At 36.0% G+C, this 21,854-nt stretch overlaps 1 protein-coding gene across 4 annotated transcripts in view; it reads left to right on the top strand.

Moving 5' to 3' along the window:
• Positions 1 to 17,709, top strand: part of LOC132141093 (AT-rich interactive domain-containing protein 3A) — a 67,372-nt gene extending 49,663 nt beyond the window's left edge. For 2 of the 4 annotated variants that reach the window (XM_059550321.1, XM_059550319.1), the window contains 5 exons: positions 7,805 to 7,988; positions 12,415 to 12,656; positions 13,786 to 14,073; positions 15,942 to 16,031; positions 17,182 to 17,709. In XM_059550321.1, coding sequence (XP_059406304.1) covers positions 7,805 to 7,988; positions 12,415 to 12,656; positions 13,786 to 14,073; positions 15,942 to 16,031; positions 17,182 to 17,354 — 977 coding nt within the window. In that variant the 3' untranslated portion in view covers positions 17,355 to 17,709. The remainder of the gene's footprint in view (positions 1 to 7,804; positions 7,989 to 12,414; positions 12,657 to 13,785; positions 14,074 to 15,941; positions 16,032 to 17,181) is intronic. The other 2 variants (XM_059550322.1, XM_059550320.1) reach the window with 1 other exon arrangement.
• The last annotated feature ends 4,145 nt before the right edge of the window (positions 17,710 to 21,854 follow it).

Genomic DNA, 21,854 nt, shown 5'->3' with positions numbered 1-21,854 from the left:
TCATCAGAAGTTCACTTGCATTTATACAGATTGAATAAAATGCACAAATGTTAGCTCTCAGTAGTAATCATTAAACGAATACCCAGAGGTTTTAGGATGAAGTTTTTTTCATTACATCTGTTATGGATTTTCTTCTCATAAATGAGTCTTTCAGCACATGATCCAGGTTACCTGCCATACTTGTTTTACTGTTGTGTTGTCAATCGTGTCTTCATGGTGTTAAATGACCAAGAGGCTTTTATAACTGTTATCATACCATGTAACTGACAGCATGAATAGAAGGGAACTCCCATTTAATTTCCACCAAAGTTAGTTTTGTCACTCAATATGGTGGTTCATCAGTTGGAACTGTTCATCACCAGGACGAGACTATTGTGACAGAGGATTCACAGCTAGCGATACATGCTCAGTTAGAACACTTAAAGGGATATTTAACCCACAAATGAAAATTACCTAATTATTTACTCACCCTCAAGCCATCCTAGGCGTATATGACTTTCATCTTTCAGACGAATCAGTTGGTGTTATATAATTTATAGGCTTTATAATGGCAGTGAAGCAGGGTCGAGATTTTGAAGTCCAAAAAAGTTCATCCATCCATCATAAAAGTACCCCACACAGCTCTGGAGAGTTAATAAAGGACTTCTGAAGTGAATCAATGTATCGTACGATGTACAGTACCATATTTTAAACTTTATAAACCATAATCTCTAGCTTATGGTAAGTGTCATATGCGCTTTAACAAATTATAACAAATTGTTTGGCAACCAAATTTGTTAAAGGGATTTGGTGTGAAACAATTTGTTAAAGCGCATATTTTTTATTAATTTTTTTTAAATCTAGGAATTACGTAGTAAATTTCACAAATAGTGACAAAGAAGAAGCAAGTAACGTTGAATTAAACAAGATTTTAAAATTGTAAAATCGCCCAGCCCTATTTTGAAGTAGACAGATAGAAATCGTTTTTTTTTCTTGTGACGCATACTCCTGTAAACTTTATTTACAGCTTTGAAAAATCTTTTTTTACAGATGCTAACAGATGTGGTGGTTCTGGGGTCACTGGGTATCTGGGGTTTGTAAATCTAGGTCTGAAAGTGCACCTACTGTTCAAACGTAAATTTTGCTTGAATTTGTTGTGTATTTATTCAGCTGTCAAAAAGTCAAAGTTACTGTAGTACTAAGAGATATTTTGTCTGTGTCTACAGTTATATTTCTAAATTCTTGTAACACATGGTTGCTGCAGGTCTATTTTTCTTCACTTAGCAATATCAGACGTGTGTGTGAGCTTCAGCAGTGACAGGTGATAATTTGATAATCCTGAGTATGATGTTTGTTTGTTTTTCGTCATTCTCGAGTGAAACCACTTGCTCCTGTGAGATCTTGATACGTGCTGCCCCCACTGAAATAAGGGTGTTCATTGCTGCACACCGTTAGTGGTTTTTCTTGTTTGAAACTTGGTAAGGATCATATTACAAATGACATTATGTATATTCTAAATGAAATTTCAAGACATATTTGGATTGAATAAGATTAATGTCATTTTGCAATTTGAGATGGAAGCACAAACAGCTGATATCACGTTACAGCTTTTATTAGAGGCTGCACTTCCTGAGAGTGTTTTCCTGAACTGGTTTTTGCAGCTCTTTGACAACAACAATTCCCTGGCAAATACTGCACTGCTTTATGTTGTGTTTAAGATATTATGGAGAAAAAGTGTATTATTTTCAAATGTTTTACTTTAGAATGTGTTTCAGCTGCGGACTCACAAACCCCTAGGGGTTGGTTACATGCCGATGTGAATGTCTTCATAAAAATGATAATTAAAAATAATATACAATTAAAAATGAGCACATGATAAACAAACAGACAAACAATTAATTGGTTTCCCAGATTTTCTGAAATACACTATATATTGATAGACTAAAATTACAAATATCTGGGGGTTGACAGCCCCTTTGTGGCTTTATGACTATAAAAATGTTTTGTCAAATAATGTATGGTAACATTTAAATGTACTTTTTTTTATTATTTGTTATAATTGTAATTGTGTAAGTTTTTTTCTAAATATATTTTTTTGCAATTTGCTACTAGAACTGCACGTAACCATTTTGTGGTCTTCAGTTCTCTCTTAAATTTACATTTAAACTGAACGTCTGATGCTGGGTGATCAATAGTCTAATTGTGATATGTTTGAGATGAGTAAGATGAACGACAGGATGCAAACGATACACCTGCCATAATTTTGGTGGGTAAATTTAAGCAGTAAACTATAATTGAGAAAAGGTCAATGATCAGTGATACCAATTCATATTTAGATATTTGACAAGTATTGGTTACACTGCAGTCTGAGCTTCAACCTAGTAAAGATTTCAGAATGCAATTAGGACACACTGTCTTGTATGTATTTTGAACTGCAGTGTGTCTTCCATGTGCCATAATCAAATAATATATTTGGCTCACAAAGATTTCAGAGTTTTAATAATTGGCTTTGTGCAATTAAAAAACGTTTTGTTTGTTTGTATGTTTGAATCTGGTTCCCCAAAAAATTTGAAATCTATCATCATTTACGCTCATGATATTTTTCTATTGAGAAAAATGAGAGACTTTTTACCCCATGCAATTATAAAGAACAAAAAAATAAAGAAAAATGTGTGAGAGTCAGTGACTCTTAAAAGTAGTTCATATGTGTCTATATAATTCTATATAAATAAATCTATATAAATCGAATCTATGTAAGGAACAGCTCAAAGTTTAAATGAACAAAGCAATGGTTCTCAGAATCAATCTGAAATTAATACTTTTTTCACCAAAGATGAATTATACGGAGCCCTGCACATGACATGAAAGAAAAAAATAAATAAATTGTGCGCACGATTTACTAATTAATTCCCTAAATGTACTAAAACGTGCACACGATTACTATTGCGTTCCCTCGATTTACTATTGCGTTCCCTCGATTCGATCGATCGAGGGAACGAATTAGTAAATCGTGCGCACCATTTATAAATCGAGTGAACGAAATAGTAAATCGAGGGAACGCAATAGTAATCGTGTGCACGTTTTAATACGTTGAGGGAACGAATTAGTAAATCGTGCACGCGATTTAGCCTAATATTTTTTCCTGCATGTCATGTGCAGGGCTCCGTAGAATTAAGTTAATCAAAAGCGACATTAAAGATATAGAAGTAGCACAACTGTTTCTACCAGTGATAATAATAATAATTTCTAACAGTCATGTGACTTTCAAAACTGGAGTAATTCCTGCTGAAAATTCAGCTTTGCAATGACGTGTAACTTGCTTTTTAAAATATATTAAAACATTTTAAATAGTAATAATATTTTACATGCATGATCAAATACATGCAGTAATTTTAGTATTTATTTTTGTAATTGCTTAAAGGAAAAATGGACAACACAATCTTCAAATTTGTCTTCTTTTGTGATTCACAAAAATAAGTGATACGTAGTCTAAATGCAGAATGTTTCCTTCCCAGAATGACGTTCTGCATCAGTTCAGTCACAAGATCGAATAGGAGTTTGGCGATAGTAAGAAAATGAAAACTCTGGTGAAATGTTCTAAGCTTCATTATTTGTCCAGCCACATTAAAAAGCAATACACGAAAGGTTCTTCCCCGCTGTGAGTGAATTCATGCCAGGACTGTTGTCCCCTGTAGGCCTGGCCTGAGACCAAAGGTCACTGGCCTTCCCAGTGTCCCCCGAAACCTTGCCATCATCAATCATAACCTGTCAAATACGAATCGTTTGTCGCAAGCCCCTCAGTGTACTGAGATGGCCGTATCTTTTTTCACATCAAATGGCTGCCTCTATTTCACAGCTCAACACAAACAGACCTGTGTTTAACTCCACTCATGGAAGAATGTAGATGATATTCCCTGCTCCCCAGAGAGCTTTATATAGAAAGAAGTATGTAAGACCAGCTGTTTGAGACCTGTACTGCAAATTATACCTCTGTCATAATGGAGATATCATGTGATTCCAGCAAGGTTTTCAGAAACATGGACTGTTGTTTTATGGTGGTTTTATCAATGAAAACTTTCTTTGTTTGGCTATGCTATGGTGGTCTCATTATATGAAGAGAAATGAGATTTAAACAACTGATGTAAATCACTTAATTGTATCCTTTTCGTTTAAGTTGGCTTCTGAAGAATAAATACGTCCATCGTGCAATAGACTTGGAGTGATGGGCTCATTTACGACCCCTAATCTTTAAGCAATAGGAACAATGCAAGTGTTATTGCCCATTGTAAACTGATAAATTCTCACTTTGATTCATGATTCCCACCGGGCAGCAACAATAAATTGATCACATCTTAGGGCAGCATCAGCACTTCCTTTTGAATAAATCAATATTCGACACTTTCATAATTACCTGAAATACTAATGAAGAGAATGAAAGGCCATGAGCTGCCTCAAAGAATCAGCCTTTTAGTTTCTAGCCATATTTTCTCTCTACATATTTTCATATTTTCTTATTTCACTGTTTTCCAAAATGTGTGGAAATGCCATTCTGCTAAGATAAAAAAAAGAAGAATAAAAGTATAGATTTTGATTCTGCTCCACAAAGTGCTTCTTTTCAGTTGTCTTTGTTTTTAAACATGCACCAAATATAGGCCTTTGACTATTTTTTTTAAAAAAGATTTATAGAACCATTTTAATATGAATGAAAAACGTGTTTAAAGTAAAAATAGATGGCTTAATTATAATGATCTACTTTGTCGTAATTAAAAAAAAAACCGTAGATTTATTTTTAAAATAATCGTTAGTTCGCTAAAGAAATTAAGTCTAGAGAAGAGCATTTTATTTTACATTACATGTTAGTGATGTCTTAATTATTTAAAGTATGTTTATGTTATGAAGGCCACTGTGAAAATGAATACTTCAGCAACAAATAGAAATGTTATAATTTAGAAGGTAATTAAAAATTTTTGCAATTTACATGTTTGCATACATTTGATAAGTTGAGTGTTGTTTTTTATATTTAAAAATAAATAGTTATTAAACCGAACTGATGTGTTTGTGTACCATTTTACCTTTTACACCCTTATAAACACACACACTTTTTTTGCAGCTAAAGTTGATTGTCTGGTTTGTCTTTTTCAGCTCAGTGTTCATACGTATAGTACATTTTCAACCCAAGAAGATCATTTTTGTAGTGATATGGAAAGAATGTTGGCAAACCTGTTACTAGCTCCTTAGTGTTTCTTAAACGTCATTTTGGATAAAAGCATCTGTCAAATGAATAAATGTAATGTAAAGCTACCTAGTGTTCCTGACAAACACATCATAGAGGACTTACTCAGGCTTGTTGGTCAGTGCAATTAGCCTGTTTTATACACACGGATAAAGTTTTTTTCTAGCCTTGTGTTTACAAATTAGCCCTTCATTTCATGCTTCGGAAGACCGGGCAATCGCAGGCACATTGTCCTTCCATTATCTGGCTGAAGTGAATGATTAAAAGGCAGACTGCTGATGAAGGCAGGCACATAGATGATTGGCCTCAACACCAGCTTATTGCCTTCAGCACATTTTCAATTAAACCTTTTTAGCCAGTGAGCAATTAACAGCAGGCAGCTATGTTAGCTCGGCGAAACGTGTTTCTCTGCACTCCACAATCACTCATTGTCATAATGATACATGACCTGATCAAATTGTTTGGGATGACAAAGGCTCGTACTGGCCTTTATTCACTGCATCTTATTCAGGGAAGAAGAGGAGATGAATATATCAGCTCAGAAATCGAGCGCTCGTAAATCTTGTTTTAAAGACGCTTATCCAGGTTCAGATTCAGTCCAAAGGTGGCTTTTGTCGAGTCAAGTTTTATTTATTGCTCCAGCCTCATTTAGCTTGGCCTTTTGTGCATGGGAATAAATAATTATTTGTTCATTAATGTGTTTTAACTTTGTACATTTGAAGGTTTGTTAAGTTAGGAGTGGGTTAGGTTTAATGGCCGTAAAAGTTCAACTAAACCAGGAATATGTTGTACTGGGAAAAAGAAAAATCTAAAATTTAAGGTTTAAGGTATTGACAGAATTTTATTGGGGGAAAAGGTAAATTCTAATTATAGAATTATGCTTTTATTTTACTATGCAAAAAAACTAAAAGCTCATACATTGAATACAGTACAATCAGTTATTACGATAGATAATTCATTAGTTCTCCCTTTATTCTGATTTACAAAGCCTCCCAAAATTGTTTATTTTTATTGTGAAGAAGTCAAACACTGAGGTGATTTTCTACCTCCTGTCAAAACGCTCACTCCTCTTATTTGGCCCATTCTGCATGGTACCTGTTTCACAGTGTTTTGAAATAAATCAGCAGACATTGTGTCCATTCAAATTCAGCATATAAGCAAGAACCATAGTCAGTTGACCAGATTTAGCCATTATGATTATATCTGCCTTGGTTGTAGAGGACAGATCCTTCCTCTTTGCATGTTCTCTAAAACCCACAAAATAGTGTCTAATGTATATTACAGCACATATTACTAACCCCCACCACAATGATTGATTGAATTATAGGCTGGAATAATAAGAGCAAGCACTGCATGTCATCTTGGCCAAAAATTATGTTTTACACACTATGCAAATGTTTAAAAAGGGGGAAAATGCATATTATATAGGCCTGACATCATTTCGGCTAACATGTCACAAAATGTCACTTGTAGCAGATGAAGGAATATCTTTTTTTGCCAGCCACACTGTTCTACCAAGGTTAATCTTATCTAAATTATTTTAATGTACTACATTTCAGTGTTATTTTTAAGAGAGTTTTCTTTGTTTTTGTCCAGTAAACATATTGGGTCATTACTTGATTTCCGTTCTAAAGTATGCGCTGTGAATCAAATCCAGACGAGAACCACCACTTTAAAACATTTCAGCTTTTTCAGATCAAGACCGTTGATACTTACTTTTACTTCAGTGACTCGTGTGGTCAGTTTGAGGAGAAGTTAGAAACATCAATCGATTGTTTTAGACGTTTGTGCTACTTCAGATTTAATGCCAGCATTGTCTCAGAGAGAAGGCAGATAAATCTTTAGTTTTAATAGTGTCTCTTAGTTCACATGCCAGAGAGGCAAAATGAAGCCGTAATTACAAGTCTTAATTGATGTGTTTTTACCTTGATAGACCATAGCTCTGCTCTCCTTGCTCTTTTCAGACTGTGGCTCTGCTTGCTGTTGTTTGCTCTATATTTCTCTACGTATTGATTGCTATTATGGCAAATCCAATGGGCACAATAGAACTCTATCAGCAAAATACAGGTTAATTATCTTGAGGTCAGGCGGTCTCAGATGCACACAAAGGGCTTATCCCCTTCGCACATTACAACCTAACATTAAATCGTGAGCACAAATTATCACCAAGGTCTTTTTCCATTCAACAAATGAACTGACAGAGGGAAGGAGAGCAGTGTTTAACCATCGATATCCTAGAGTTTAGATGTTTGGCAACTTTTGTTCTCTTTTAAAAATGATTACCTTCACTGCTGTTCAGGCTTTATGGTGCATATTAGATCATACAGTGTGGAGAATCATCCAGTGTGGATGTTACTTTTACATTAATAAGAAGCCACAGGTCTTTCTTTTCACTAAAGGCAAAACAGATAGGGCAGACCTTTGACTGAAGGCAAAAAGTGATATTTTTGCTAAGTGGAGTGGGAAGCTGTTGGACGTTTTACTTATGCTTGACTGATTGGCCTTATAAGCGACCGAGGGGCCCGTCAATGAGCTTGAGTTAATGGCATTGATTGTGGATATTGTGCTTTTTTTTTTCCCCGGCTCCTGCAGGGACTCCAGTGAATCGGATTCCTATCATGGCCAAGCAGGTGTTGGATCTCTACACTCTCTACAAGCTTGTCACCGAAAAAGGCGGCTTAGTGGAAGTCATCAATAAGAAAATATGGCGCGAGATTACCAAAGGCCTGAACCTGCCTACCTCCATCACCAGTGCGGCTTTCACCCTCCGAACACAGTGAGTGAGATAACTTCAGACGGGAACAACCTGTTGAGGACTGCCAGTTGATTCTTGTCTATCTTGTCCAATTCAATTACCTGCTTTTAGAATAAAGAGAGTGAAGAGCAGACTGAATTTGACAATGTTTGGTAAAAGTAAGAAAGAGATAGATCTGTACTGCTAAACTGAGATCCATCAAACAAACACTAATGCTGTTTAAGCATTGTACATGATTAAATCAGCACAATGTAAATGTAAAAAGACTAGGGCTCGCTATTTAACTTAATATATAACATTTCTTCATAAACATGGCTTTTAGTTTGAAAGAACCTACAGAAAGTAAGACATTTTGCATATGTTTAAAGGCTTAGAACAAAAGAACGCATTAGATACGCTGACATACTTGATTGCGAAATGGATTGCTGTGGACAAAATATTGATTTCTAAAGCTGCTTTTTGACTAATGCTTTACTCATCTAACACAATATGAATTGTCTGGAGTGTTTTTTTGTTGTTGTTGTTGAGCATTAATATACTATCATTCAAAAGTTGGGGTAGGAAAGGTTTTTTTTTTTCTCTCGAAAGAAATCTCTTATGCTAACAGAAAGCTTGAGCAATTATTTGATCAAAAATACAGTAATGTTGTTTGGAAAATTATTAAAATTTAAAATAGCTGTTTTATATCTTAAGGTTTTAAATTCTGAAATTTCAGCAGCCATGATACCAGTCTTGAGTGTCACATGATCCTTCAGAAATCATTTTTTCTAACTATCAATGCTTCAGAATGATTTTTGTTGTTGTTCAAAAGAACATTTATTTTAAATAGTCAATCTTTTTTATACAAATGTAAGTCTTTACTGTCAGTTTTGATCAATTTTATGTAGCCTTGATAAATAAAAAAGTATTTTATTTAAAAAAATAATAGATGCTGACCACAGGCTTTTAAATGGTAGTGTATACTGTATGTGATTATTTGCAGTCCATTTGATTAATTAACTGTTGTCATATAATTCATCAGATTTTTTTATACCCCTCATAAACAGCATTTTTATGCATTTTAGTAAATTTTACATTTGACACCAATATTTAACTCCTTTCATGAAAGCATGCATGTTTCTACTTTCTGTGTAAATCATTGACGTACTTGGTGAACACATGAACTTGTTTGTGCTAGTCCACCCTCAGAACTGTCATTTAACTCAATTATGTTCTAAGGCATCCAGTTCTCATCTAGTCCTGTAGGCTGTCATAAGAAAACACAATGGAATTTGAAAGCAGTCATTATTTAAGTTGATCATGAACCTAGTAAAAGAAACAATGACAGTTGAGCAGATGGCCTCTCATCTCGCCATGTAAACAGAGGAATGCAAGAAATCTGGATTTCAAAGCACTGTTGAGAGGAAGAATGTGCACTTGCTACACTGTACTTTTTTGTTTTTTTTACGTGAATGACGTAGTTTGTCTATGCATTGAAAATGAATTAAAGGAGTAATGACCCACAATTTTCACTTTTCCACGAGAATCAATGTATGTTATGATTGCCTAACGATTATACACTGGCCGGGAAGCCGATATTTAAAAGTGAAGCGTTTGTTTACCTCAGGGTTTGTAAAATAGCCCACGTGCACGCGCACTCAAATACGAGATTTTGATTTCTTCCCCGTCTTGACGTCAAGACGGGGCAGGATATACCATATATGGACACCGCAGCAGGAAGCTCGCCCCTTCCCCTCTCCCCCTCATATTCAGTCGAGAAAGACGCTGGAGTAGTGCACACGTGAGTTGCTCTGTGGTTGACTGCCAGAATCAACATGTAAATGTGTTTTCTCTACCAAGAACGGACCTAGCTATCAGAGACCAGTGGATTAAATTCATTTTTAATGACGCGGTTCCTTCAACCCTTCCACTGGTTTATCGTTACGTGTTTGTACTAAACATTGTACGCCGAAATCCTTCACAAATTTGGGGCAATATCAGGCGAAGTTGGCATCGAAGCTCGGGAAAAGCGCCATTCCAACAAAATTGCCTGCAATTGAAACGGTAAGACTGTGTTTTTATTGCTCTACTGTGTGTAACAAACAGCATCTAACTGCTAATGCGGCTATTGTATGCTATTGCGTCTGTCACTAGACAAATAAACGAAAGACTGGAGGTGAAGTAATTATTTATGTTCCCTGTAAACGGACTGCAAAAACGGACTTTTGACTGCATTATAATGATTTCTTAATTCAGAATATGATCAAGATTGCGTAGGTTGATGTGTTCAGGGAATTTGCCAGTTAATAGTAACATTTAAAGCCCCTTAAATGAACGAAATGACTCAAAAAAAGATTTGTTCATTTTGATGAACCGAGTTTGAACAAGAGAGTCTGGCGTTGCCAGATTGGGTGTTTTTTCCGCTACATATTAAGGCCGGTTTACGGTGGGTTTTAGGTGGGTTTTCGCCTGGAAGGCTTTATAGAAATCTGGCATCCTACTGAACGAAATTAAACTGAGAGAGCGTGGCGTTCACAGACACCAGAATGAACGACTTCACAGTAACGTTCATCAGGCAGTAATGCGGTACGTTCAGTTCATGTTCGCCCAAAATATGAACGAGTTCATGAACTATCGTTCAATGAACGCGTTCAGGCACAACACTGGCAGGAGTATTAGCTTCGAGGTATGGGGAATGGCTGCTAACGTACTTTGCAAAAAACAAATGACTGAGATCATCATGAATTCGGTTATTGTTTATTTGATGCCTAACGCTTACATGAGGTCCCGTCTAGTTTGTGTGTGTGTGTGTGCTCACGTCTTATATTTGTGTGTGTGTGCTGTGCTCGTGTCTCATATGAGTAACGTTATGTGCGTGAGTTCATATACATGTATGTGTGACTAGTACTTAGTATATATGCAAGCGTGTTTCATATGTGTGCGTGAATGAAGTTTGATTTAAGCCCTAAACGGCGCCTCATACTTATACACTGGCCGGGAAGCCGGTCGCGTTCATTCACAACTTGCGCCATGATGTCAGTTTGTAATGATATGCTAAACCATTACCTGCGGTGTCAACCCCCCTCCTTCCTGCAACCAATCAACGCACCCCTCATTTGCATTATTATAATGACGGTCCACGACAGCCAAAATATCGCATCAGATCTCGCGAGACAATAATGCCTACAGAGATAAGGGTCTGAGGAGCTCTGTGTTTATTTTTTTTCCACTTTTCTTTTTTAGAAGGGCCTGAAAGACTATAATACAGCAGTAGGTATCCAAGGTAATACGAGGGTATGACTCCTTTAAATAAATCAGTGGTTTTCAACCTGTGGGCCGCGACCCCCTAGTGGGTCGCGATGGTATTGCAGGTGGGCCACCAATTACTGTTAAAAGAAATAATAATATTGTTCATTCATATATGTAAAAAAAAATGTCAAAGTCATAACATAATAACATCATTTCATATATATATATATATATATATATATATATATAACAAAAAAATAAATATTAAACTCTATCTATGCTTCCACTATTCAAACTCACTGATTGGTTTAAGAATAAACCGCCAATTTATCTTAGATATTTTTACTGCATATGTTACAGAACAACAGCAGTTGTGCCAAGCGGTGCCAGCCCGAGTTATTTTCTGTTCATTGCCAGTTCATTCAATAAAGACAGTTAACAATCTAGCTTCTGAGTACTAAGTTATTAACCAAACAATAGCGGGGTCAGTACATTTTTTTGCAGTGGGCCGCGCAAACATATGTGTTCGGTTGTGTGGACCACGAGTTGAAAAAGGTTGGGAACCACTGAAATAAATAATAGGATAACTATGAAAATAATAGATGTACGCTTCAAAGTGAAGGCAAAGGGTTTTTGGTGTCAGCTGTCAGTGGAACATATAGTTAATGTTATGAACTACACCAGTGGTTACTCTATGACCCCTGCGTGAACTTGAGGACAACTGACTTCATCGAAACAATCACTTTGTGATCTTCTGGTCAAATGTCACAGAAATATGAAGCTTGTTCTGAGTAAAGATCCTAAACATTTATTTGAAGATGCCACTATTTAGGATTGATATTTAGGTAACACTTTAGTGACCAATTTTCACTAGTAACTAGTTGCTTTATTAGCATTATTAACACATTGGCTATTTATCAGTACTTATAAAGCACGTATTCTGCATGACCATATTCTACACACCTAATCCTACCCAATACTTAATAACTACCTTACTAACTATTAATAAGCAGCAAATTAGGAGTTTATTTAGGCAAAAGTCATCGTTAATGGTTTGTTAGTAGTGAGAACTGGACCTTAAAATAAAGTATGACTGATATTTACTATTTCAGTGTAACTTAAGTATCCAAACACTTTTTAGGGCAACTGTAAATGACTGTAGCTATAGTTTTATTGTGATTAGGTTATATATCACAGTTCTGTCTTTCCTTGTCTACAGGTATATGAAGTACCTCTATCCTTATGAATGTGAAAAGCGGGGACTGAGCTCTCCCGGGGAGCTTCAGGCAGCTATCGACAGCAACCGGCGCGAAGGCCGGAGACAGAGTTATGGCTCCACCCTCTTTAACTACTCCCCCGTGGGCACCCCCACCCTGCTGGCTTCCCCAAAACTCCAGATGCCCCACATCAGCATGCCCACTCCCAACGGTGGGCACATGACTCAGACTGTCATCAAGAAAGGTTTGTGTTTATATTTCCCTTTCTCACAACATAGTTTTGTTTTTTTTTTTAGTCAAAATACTTTAATATTAATAATTATGAATTTGAATGTTTCAAGCTTGTTTTTTCCCAATATAGTGGAACATCATTTTACTAAATAATTTGTTGCTGTTTCAATAAAATAATATAGACTAGAAAAATAGATCAAATAAAAACATTATAAAATGCAATAATAAAAATTTAAAGGAATTAGGCATAATATAACAAAGAAAATCCCACTTAAACACAATAGCATGATATTGATTGTTGATTTTCAAAAAAAAGAGAGAGAGAAATGTTATTCCTTATCAGGAAATTGAATGTTATTGTTTTAATTACAATCTGGATCCTCCAAAGGACAAGTCATCTTTCTTACACAATAACACTGCCACGTCTTACTCACGCTTATTCCACGCTGTGGCCTGAATGGTCATCAGAGCGGACAGGAAACAGCTTGCAGGACTTCCTCTTGCCCACTCTGCCAGTTTCCGCATCACACCAGCAGGAGAAATGAAACACAAAGAGACATGGGCTGCTTCATGATTCAGTAATGTGCCCATATGGAAAAAGACAAGTCACGCAACTTTAAGGATCAAAGAGCCTTACGAATCTGACAGTATTTATAGTGTTCACAAAGCAGCTGTAAATAGATCTCATGACTTGTGTTTCATACTCATACTTCCCTGTGAGGATGTTATTGCAGCACATTTATATACCTACATTTGTAGAATATAATGTATTCAGATTATTGAATAACTTTCCTTTACACTTTCTGTTACACAATATATAATTTAAAGTATCATTTACTTGATGTGAATCAGGTGTACAGTATCAAAATTAATGTCAGATAAATCAAATAAAAGTGTGAGTAAGGACATTTATAATAGTACAAGAGATTCCTAAATCAGTGATAAAGGGCTTCTGTTTTCTCAACTGTTACACTTCACTGTCCAGTGTGGCAAAATGTAGCACTGTAAAAAAGAGGATATCTCAAGGTCCTCCATGTACTTAAATTAGTAGAACATTTCCAAGATTTAGGATGTTAGATGGTCCACTATATTTGTTTTGTTGTTAAGTGTCGTGTCACCTAAAGACGTTTCTTACTCCACAGAGGACTCGCTGCTGTCCAGCTGCCTGACTAACAGGATGGGCATCCCTGTGTCTTTGGCCAGCCACCACAACGCAGCTCAGGCTGCAGCTGCAGCAGCTGTGCAGGCGGCCGCATTGGAGCAGCTGCGGGAGAAGCTGGAGTCTGGAGAGCCACCGGAGAAGAAAGTGATGCTCATGGCAGAGGAGCAGCAGAGGATAATGCAGCATGCATTACAGCAGAATCTCTTCGCCATGGCTACCCAGCTACCCATGAACATCAAACTGAACAGTAGAGGTGGGTGCAAGGAAGGCAAGTACATCTTCAGTGCCAGCATTCACAAAAATCTCTTCATTGTAATTTACTATTTATTGTTTTTTTTTCTCTGTAGTTCACCCCAAAAATTACAATTCATTTACTCACCTCCAAGTTGTTCCAAATCTGTTTTAGTTTCTTTCTTCTTTTAAAGATAAAAGATATTTTTAAGAATGTGGGCAAAAACGGTTTGTGGTCCCCATTGACTTACCGTATGTGGTATATTATTTCTTAAAAGCAATTTGAAAGATGAATGAAATGGCAGCAGTTTGTAAACTTGTCTGGAAATATAATATAATGAGAATAAAGTGAATTGTATCTCTAGAATGACCTCTAAAGTAAAAAGTGTGATGAGAGAGCACATTGTGGGTCAAATAATGTAGATTAGGGCAGAGAAGTTTATCACAAATAGCCAATAGTTGCTCGGAAAGCCCTAGCTTCCCTAGTAAAACGTCAAATACATTTATTTCATACTTTGAAGTAGAGTTCAAATCTGTTGAGATATTTACTGACATGTTGCTTGAGACATACTGATAAAAAATACTAAATCAACTTTATTTGGAGTATTAATGCACATTTTTAATATTAAGTCTAAATGTGTTTTAATGGTCACTATTGATGAGGATTGCATGATCATTGAATAGCAAGATATTAAAAGTGTACCTGAAGTTTACTTACAATAGTTCCACTTTAGCACAATCAAATATACTTCAGTAGATCTTTAGTTGGACTTCAGCACTACTTCTGTTCCGCATTATTAAAGTGCATTAAGCAACAAATGTATTAAAGTTCCAGTTTAGCAGACTTTATAAGTATAGCAGCTTAGTATACCAAAAGTACAATGGCGGGGTACACAAGTACATAAATATGTAAATGTATTTGTAGTATACTTAGCATGAAATAAATGTATTTCAAATGCATTTTAGTCTATTTATTTTGTCATGACAAAATATTATCCTTCCAGTTTTCCCTTATCAAGCTGAAGTAATTTATTTAAAAAAAAATTATGAATGACACTTTTATTTTATTTTACTACACTATGATAAGTGTCACCTGTGAGAGAAAGAATTCATGAAAAAGATTTTATTTATGAATAATTGTTAATGAATGACAAATATTCCTTTAAGTTATTTTATAACACCATAACAAGTTGTCTCTTTTGTCACAGAGAATGATAAGAGTTTATGAGACATTCTGAAAAAGAGTGTTCATGAATGGTGGAACTGATGAAGAAAAGTGATTTCTATCAAGCCATGTGTTTAATGTTAATGATTTCATTCACGTAATGAGAGTGTGTGCCGTGATTGCAGGCTGCTCATGAGTAATGTGCTTTGTTGTCTTCATGCATGACTGTTACTCTTATACCAACCCATTAAACAAGATCCTCTTTATACGGTGAGAAAAATGTAACGCTGGGCAAGACTTTCACACAGAAACACTCTGCAATTGAAAGATTATATTAAATGTTATTTTGTGTTTACCTGCACATTCACAGTAATGACAGAGAGAAAACTGAAAGTCCTGACAGCCGCTGACTTCTTGGAAATATGAATCCCTTTTTTGGTTCAGAATAATGAATCTAATGATCTCCTACTTAATGTGTTTCTGATGAATAAATTGTGTGTAATGTTAACAGTCTGACTGCAGTGAAGAATTGTTCTATTTGTGATGCAGACGAAGTGAAAGGCCCATCTTTTTGAGAGTAGTCACCTCCCTGCAACTCTTTTAATAAACCCCTCCTTATCCTGTCACTCATGAGTTATCGCCGATAGTTGGTGGCACGCTTCTCTTGCTTCTTGTGTTCCTTTTATAAATGCTCATATTGAGTTTTTCTCTTCCCCGCTCTCTGGCTCCTCTCTTGACAGATGATAGACAAGAGACTGCATTGAACCTGTCTACCAACGGCATTAGCAGCATCAACATGTCAATAGAAATAAATGGGGTTGTCTACACAGGTAAATAGAGCGCCGTTTGCTGATGTAATTGCAGGCAGGAAATTCAATAAGTTATAGCAGCACCCCCGCGCTTAGTCCTCCACACAATTTGATGTCTTTGCTATAAAATCCATCGTAATGAAGTGGCAAGTCCAATAGAGTTAAAAAAGTTAAATATCTTAAAATTGGGCCTGGGCGCCAGGAAGTCGATGGAGCTTATTGTCTTTCGTGCCCGAGAGAAAGGCCCTCTGCCTTAGCTAGATACAGTGCTTGTGCCTGATGTGCGAGAGACAGTAATTACTAGAAGATGGCTCATAAGCTTGCAGAGAACATTTCAGGAGATCAAGTTGAAGTGGCATCTATTTTACCATTTTTCCTGAAGGTTTGTTCCCTGTACAGCTTTGAGTTTTTTTTATTTTGTTTTTTGTTAAGGTGAATGATTTAATGCTTTAGTTTATCACAATTATTTATATAAGAAATAATACAGTTAAAAATATAAACTCAGTTGCTTTAATTGCTTTGTTCTTGTTAAAACCCTAAAATAAAATATATTTAAAAAATAATGAGTTGCACTGCGCAGTAGCACAGAATGAGAAAGGCTCTGTTTGCACTCTTGTGGCTCTGGATGCATTCTTGTGCATAAAAAGAGCTAAAGGGGGCAGAAATGAAAAAAATAAAATGCATTTAAACATTTAAATGTAACCAATTTATGGTGCATGATACTGAAAAAATATCAAATGAAAGATCGGTGTGAACAGCACAAAGGTCTACTTTAGACAGATTGATGAACTGGATTGCCAGTGACAATAATAATAATTAACTTTGTTTTTAACAAAAAGTTAGATACTTAATCAATTTACAGACATCAGGTACTTCGGATACTGCATCTCCAGTATTGTGCAAATAAAAAAAAAAATATATAAATGTAAAAATATTTGCGCCAAAATATAGAAATGGTTTGTGCACGGGGGTGTTGATCACATTCCAAACATGTTTTAGTTGAACCTCTGTTAGTATTATCGCATTAAATTATTTGTAATCACATTTATTGCATGAGAATTTTGCACTTAAATGTTTTTAATAAATATAAACAAAAACTGATTTAGTAACTGACCTGTTGATGATGTAGTGTTATGTAAAAACTAACTTTTAATATGTCTGCTGACTGCAGGAGTCCTGTTTGCTCGTAAGCCAGCCATAGGTTTCGTGCCAGGCAGCCAGCGAATCCATCACCAACACAGCTCTCAGGGAAAGAGCAGCAGCCCAGGGCTCAGCACCCAGATGCAGCCGTCCTCCTCTTCCTCCTCCACCGCCTCCTCACACGGACCAGCCACCTCCCCTTGAGCCCACAACACCTCACTCAACTCTCCCCCGACGTCAGATAAGGCAGGGTCTTTAGGTCATTCTGCTGGACCGCTTTTTTTCTCTCTCCGTCAATGTACAATGTACACTTTCTACTGTTTTTCTAACCCTCCCCCTGCAATCAGGACAGGAGCGTCCATCACCGAAAAAACTTCCATTAAAACAAAAGGCCGAGCACCGCACATTTGAGGTGTGGTACATTCACATATGCAGCAAGTTGCAGCTTGTAATTTTGTTCTTCTGAGGATGCATTGTTCAGCGTGGAGCGACTAAAACGTACTGCGTGACACATGCCACGAACACAAGGAGCGTTGTGTGACTTTCAGAGGATGGGATGTTCCTCAGACAAGAGTGAATGAGCAAGATTCTTCACTTTCCTACACTGATCCTGAAGTTTGGGCATCTTCATCTTTACCTGTTGCATTCTTGAATCAAACAGCAAGAGCTACTCTCAGCTATTACCAAAGAGAAAAAGTGCAGCATGTTAGCGGTTTATTTGATAATGTTACAATTCATTCAGAGTTTTATCACCACCATCACACATATCTGATGCCATTGCGAATGGTTACCAAAATGAGTTATTAAGCTGATATATGAATATCTTGATTTAAAGCAAACCACTTCCCATTTAACTTGGGCATCAAATAGTCAGGGAGAATAAGTTATTTACTGTATTACTGCTTAAATATATGTTTGTAAAGAAAAGATATCGTTATATCCATCAGAGCTAAGACCGGGAGAATCATAAATGCAAGATCGTTCATTAATATAGCTTGTCACGGAGGAAGGCAGACAGGATTATGTCTACTATATCCTCTCATGACGGGAAATATGTTCCATTGATTAGTGAGTTATTTGGGGAACACTTGTCGACAGTGTTTAATGATTTTCCACCACCTCAGCACATGTTTTATAGCAAAGCGTTCATTAAATGGTTTAGTAGAAGGAAAAACAGGTCATACTGGTTAATAGCAGGTTCAGAAGTCGAGGGTCAAATGATATAGTGACGTGTGACTGCGAGCTGGACGTTGATCAAGGAGAAAACAGAGGCTCTTTAGAAGATTATGTGCTGTGATCGCGCTGAATATGACTCATCTTAGGCATCAGCTCATGTTGTGAATAGAATCCAGCTTTCATTACATTTTCAACAATGCACTTGCATTTGAGAGTTCACCTCTCGTTCTTTATTCCATTCACCTTTTTTTTCTTTTTTGCTCACACTCATGTTTATTTCTTCTTCTTCTTCTCTTTTCTATTGGAATGGAAATGGGAGGATATTATAGTGTCATTTTTATTTTATTTTTTAATTCCGTAGACAAGTTGTATTTATTTTTACCTCTGTTCTTTTCCTTTCATGTTGAAACTTGGGCTGTTTCAGTGCTTTCAGAAACAACGCTTTTATTTAAAGAAAGAAAAAGTCATATTACAGCCCAATACCTCACACATCCTGCAAACACAGATAATAGATTATGAAAACAAGATATACCTCATTTATTTCATTTCTATTATTTTTATTGTGAAACCACTTGAAAATGTTTTTTTCAACAAATCACTGGATTTTGTTTTCTTTTCTTTTTTTTCTATTTTGTATTGTTTTACCAAAGAAGGGAATATATAATGAACACACATCTACCTCATTTGTTATAGACTGTGCCAACAACATAATCACAGCAGCCAGTTTTTAATCATAGCCTTTCTGGTCCGAATTCGCTTTTGCCTGTGTGATTTGTGCTGCAGAACCAGAGGCTGGACCACACAGGGCTCAACACGGCATCAGTTGCTTTGCTTGTTCGTTTTTGTCCGTGGCTTTTTTTTCTTTACACACAGGGGGGAAATGAAATACCAGAAGGATTCTGTCTCTTCTGATCTGATCAAGCTTATTCTTTACAGTATCAGTAGATCTAAAATACATCTTATGAAACATATCTCAAGTTAAGCTGCAACCATGGGCGTTTAGTTCATTAAAGTGTTTTAGCTTTACGGGTTGCAGCGCTTCCATTGATGCCAGTGTTTGAGTCGTCATTTCTGTTCACAACATAATGTGATTTTCAGAAAATATATAACCTAGTCTAAGTTAAAACTAGTCTAAACTTAAATTTTATATATATATATATATATATATATATACAGTCTAGTGGGTTTTGAATGAGGAGACGTGCTCAGAACAGGACTTATTTTTACAAATACCAAAGATCTGATGATATTCTTGGGTTGACAATTTCTGACCCAATGCTGTCATTCGTAACTTTTAATCTCAAGCAGCAGAAATTTTTTTTTTTTTTTTTTTTTTTTTTTATCCTGCTGCTGCAATTTTAACTTGATCTTAAGCACTTGGATCAAAATGTTTAAAAAAAAAAAAAACTTTTTAAAGGCCAAGCTGTATATTCAGTAAGTCTCGGTGCACGGATGGCAATCTAAGAATGTAATAACAATTTCCAGAGTTTTAGCACATTAACGATTAATCAAAACGATTAAACCTGACCATCATTTTGTTGTATAGGTGCAAGGATTAATGGAAATATATAGTCTATATTTATGTGGAATTACAGAGGGCACAATCAATGCACAATTGTCTGATTCCTGTTGTTGGATGTGATTTACCTCTTGATCAGCTTCTATTTTTTCACAGCAGTGGCACAGTCTATTCCTTCACATGGCTGTCTGTTCTCTCTTCAGCTCATGTCACTAGACTGCAGAGATTTGAGAGCAAATCCTGGACGAACTCTGGAGAAGCAAAAAAAAAAACACGAATCTGAGTGAATCCATATCCAAAGCTTTTACAAAACTACGTTCACAGGCTTACTGATGACAATGTTGGAACATTTGTTCATAAAAAGACTATCATTTTAAAAAAGATTCACTCATGTGCTTAAAGAATAATATGTTGTTTACCTTGTTTAGCTATGTCAGCGATGCTATGCTGGTAGATTTTAGATCCTATTATACGCTGTGTATTAAGCTTATTTTCCTTTTCTTCACTTTGGATAAATCCAGTGCATTATAGGAAAGCTGGATTGTGGTGCTCAGGGGTTAAAAAAAAAAAAGAAGAAAAAAACTGGTGAAAGATTTTTGTTGTTGTTTGTTTGTTTGTTTTGCCATTGACTTGTAGCATAATTAGAAATAAAGTACTGCTTTCCACTTTAATGTCCAGTTGAGTTTTGCTTTTGGGTTTAAATATCCATAACTTCTGTTATGCTGGGGGAAACGTTTAATATTGTTTTAATATTTAATATGAAAGGTTTTGAATGGCTGAATATAAAAAAAAAACAGGTGGAAGCGCTGGATGCAGCATAAATGTGATAACAAAGCCTTCTGTCTTCAGTGTCACATCATCCTTCAGAAATAATTATATTATACTACTTTGGTGCTCAAGAAACATTTATTATTATCATCAATGCTGAAAGAAGTAGTGTTGCTTAATATTTTTGTGGAAACGGAGATATTTTTTCTTAGATTTTTTTTTTATTATTATTATTATTTTGACTTTGATCAACAAACAGCATTTGTTTGAAGCCGAAAACTTAAACTAAATGCATTTTGTGCTGAATAAAAGTATAAATTGAATTAATGACTCTAAACTTCTGAACAGAGTTGTGTATTTTGCCAGTATGTGTACTCCCTGGGAATCAAACCCATGACTTTGATGTTGCTAGTTCTTCACACCACATGTCGAGCTACAAGAAGTTTCTAGATGGGTAATGACGATAAATTCTTTTTTAATCTGTTTGTATACACCATTGATTTTAACATTGAATTGAACAAAACACACACTTTAATCCAGAGTTGAGCCATTCAGAAATGAAAGAAGATTGGACTGCCAATGATAGGTCACTTAATTGTCAATCAGCCTGTGTTTACTGGCAAAGGAATTGTGTTAAAAAGCTGTCCACTCAAAAGGCAAATGAAGCGACAAGTGTTCAATAAACGTGAAGATGTATACAACAACAAGACAGCCGTCAGTCTCATTATATTCATATTAAAACATAATGAGATTGTGTGGAAAGAGCAGATGGTCCAGAGTTTAAACACAACATCAGCGATTCGATTCCACAGTTAATACCCACAAAGTCAAAACAGAAAAAAGACAGATAGAATAAGTTGACTCGGGCCAACAAAGGTCAAAATCCCGCACTGCGAGCGCAGGCAATTAAACTAATGATGCCAGGGGTGTGTGCAGCTAAAATGGAGTAAAGATCACTTCATTAAGGCCCAAGAACCTGATGTAATTAGGAGTAGGGCCAAGATTAGTGTCTGTCAATGGTTTTGCCTGGGATTTGCGGGTAATAGAGTTATCATTGAGGCTCGAGGAGTGTTACATTACACTTCGGAATAAACAAAAACAAATTAGCAGCGTCGTCCGATAATGGGTTATCTTGTCAGAGCCTGACAGAAATCCATGCCCTATAACACAGTGTTAATTTTATGCATCACTGACAAGCACCTTCACGATCAATGGAGGTACTATAAAGTCAGGGAGACCAT

The sequence above is a fragment of the Carassius carassius genome, chromosome 5 (genome assembly GCF_963082965.1).
Source record: "Carassius carassius chromosome 5, fCarCar2.1, whole genome shotgun sequence".
Lineage (NCBI taxonomy): Eukaryota > Metazoa > Chordata > Actinopteri > Cypriniformes > Cyprinidae > Carassius > Carassius carassius.
The sequence above is the reverse complement of the archived record's forward strand: the minus strand, read 5'-3'. Positions and strand labels throughout refer to the sequence as shown.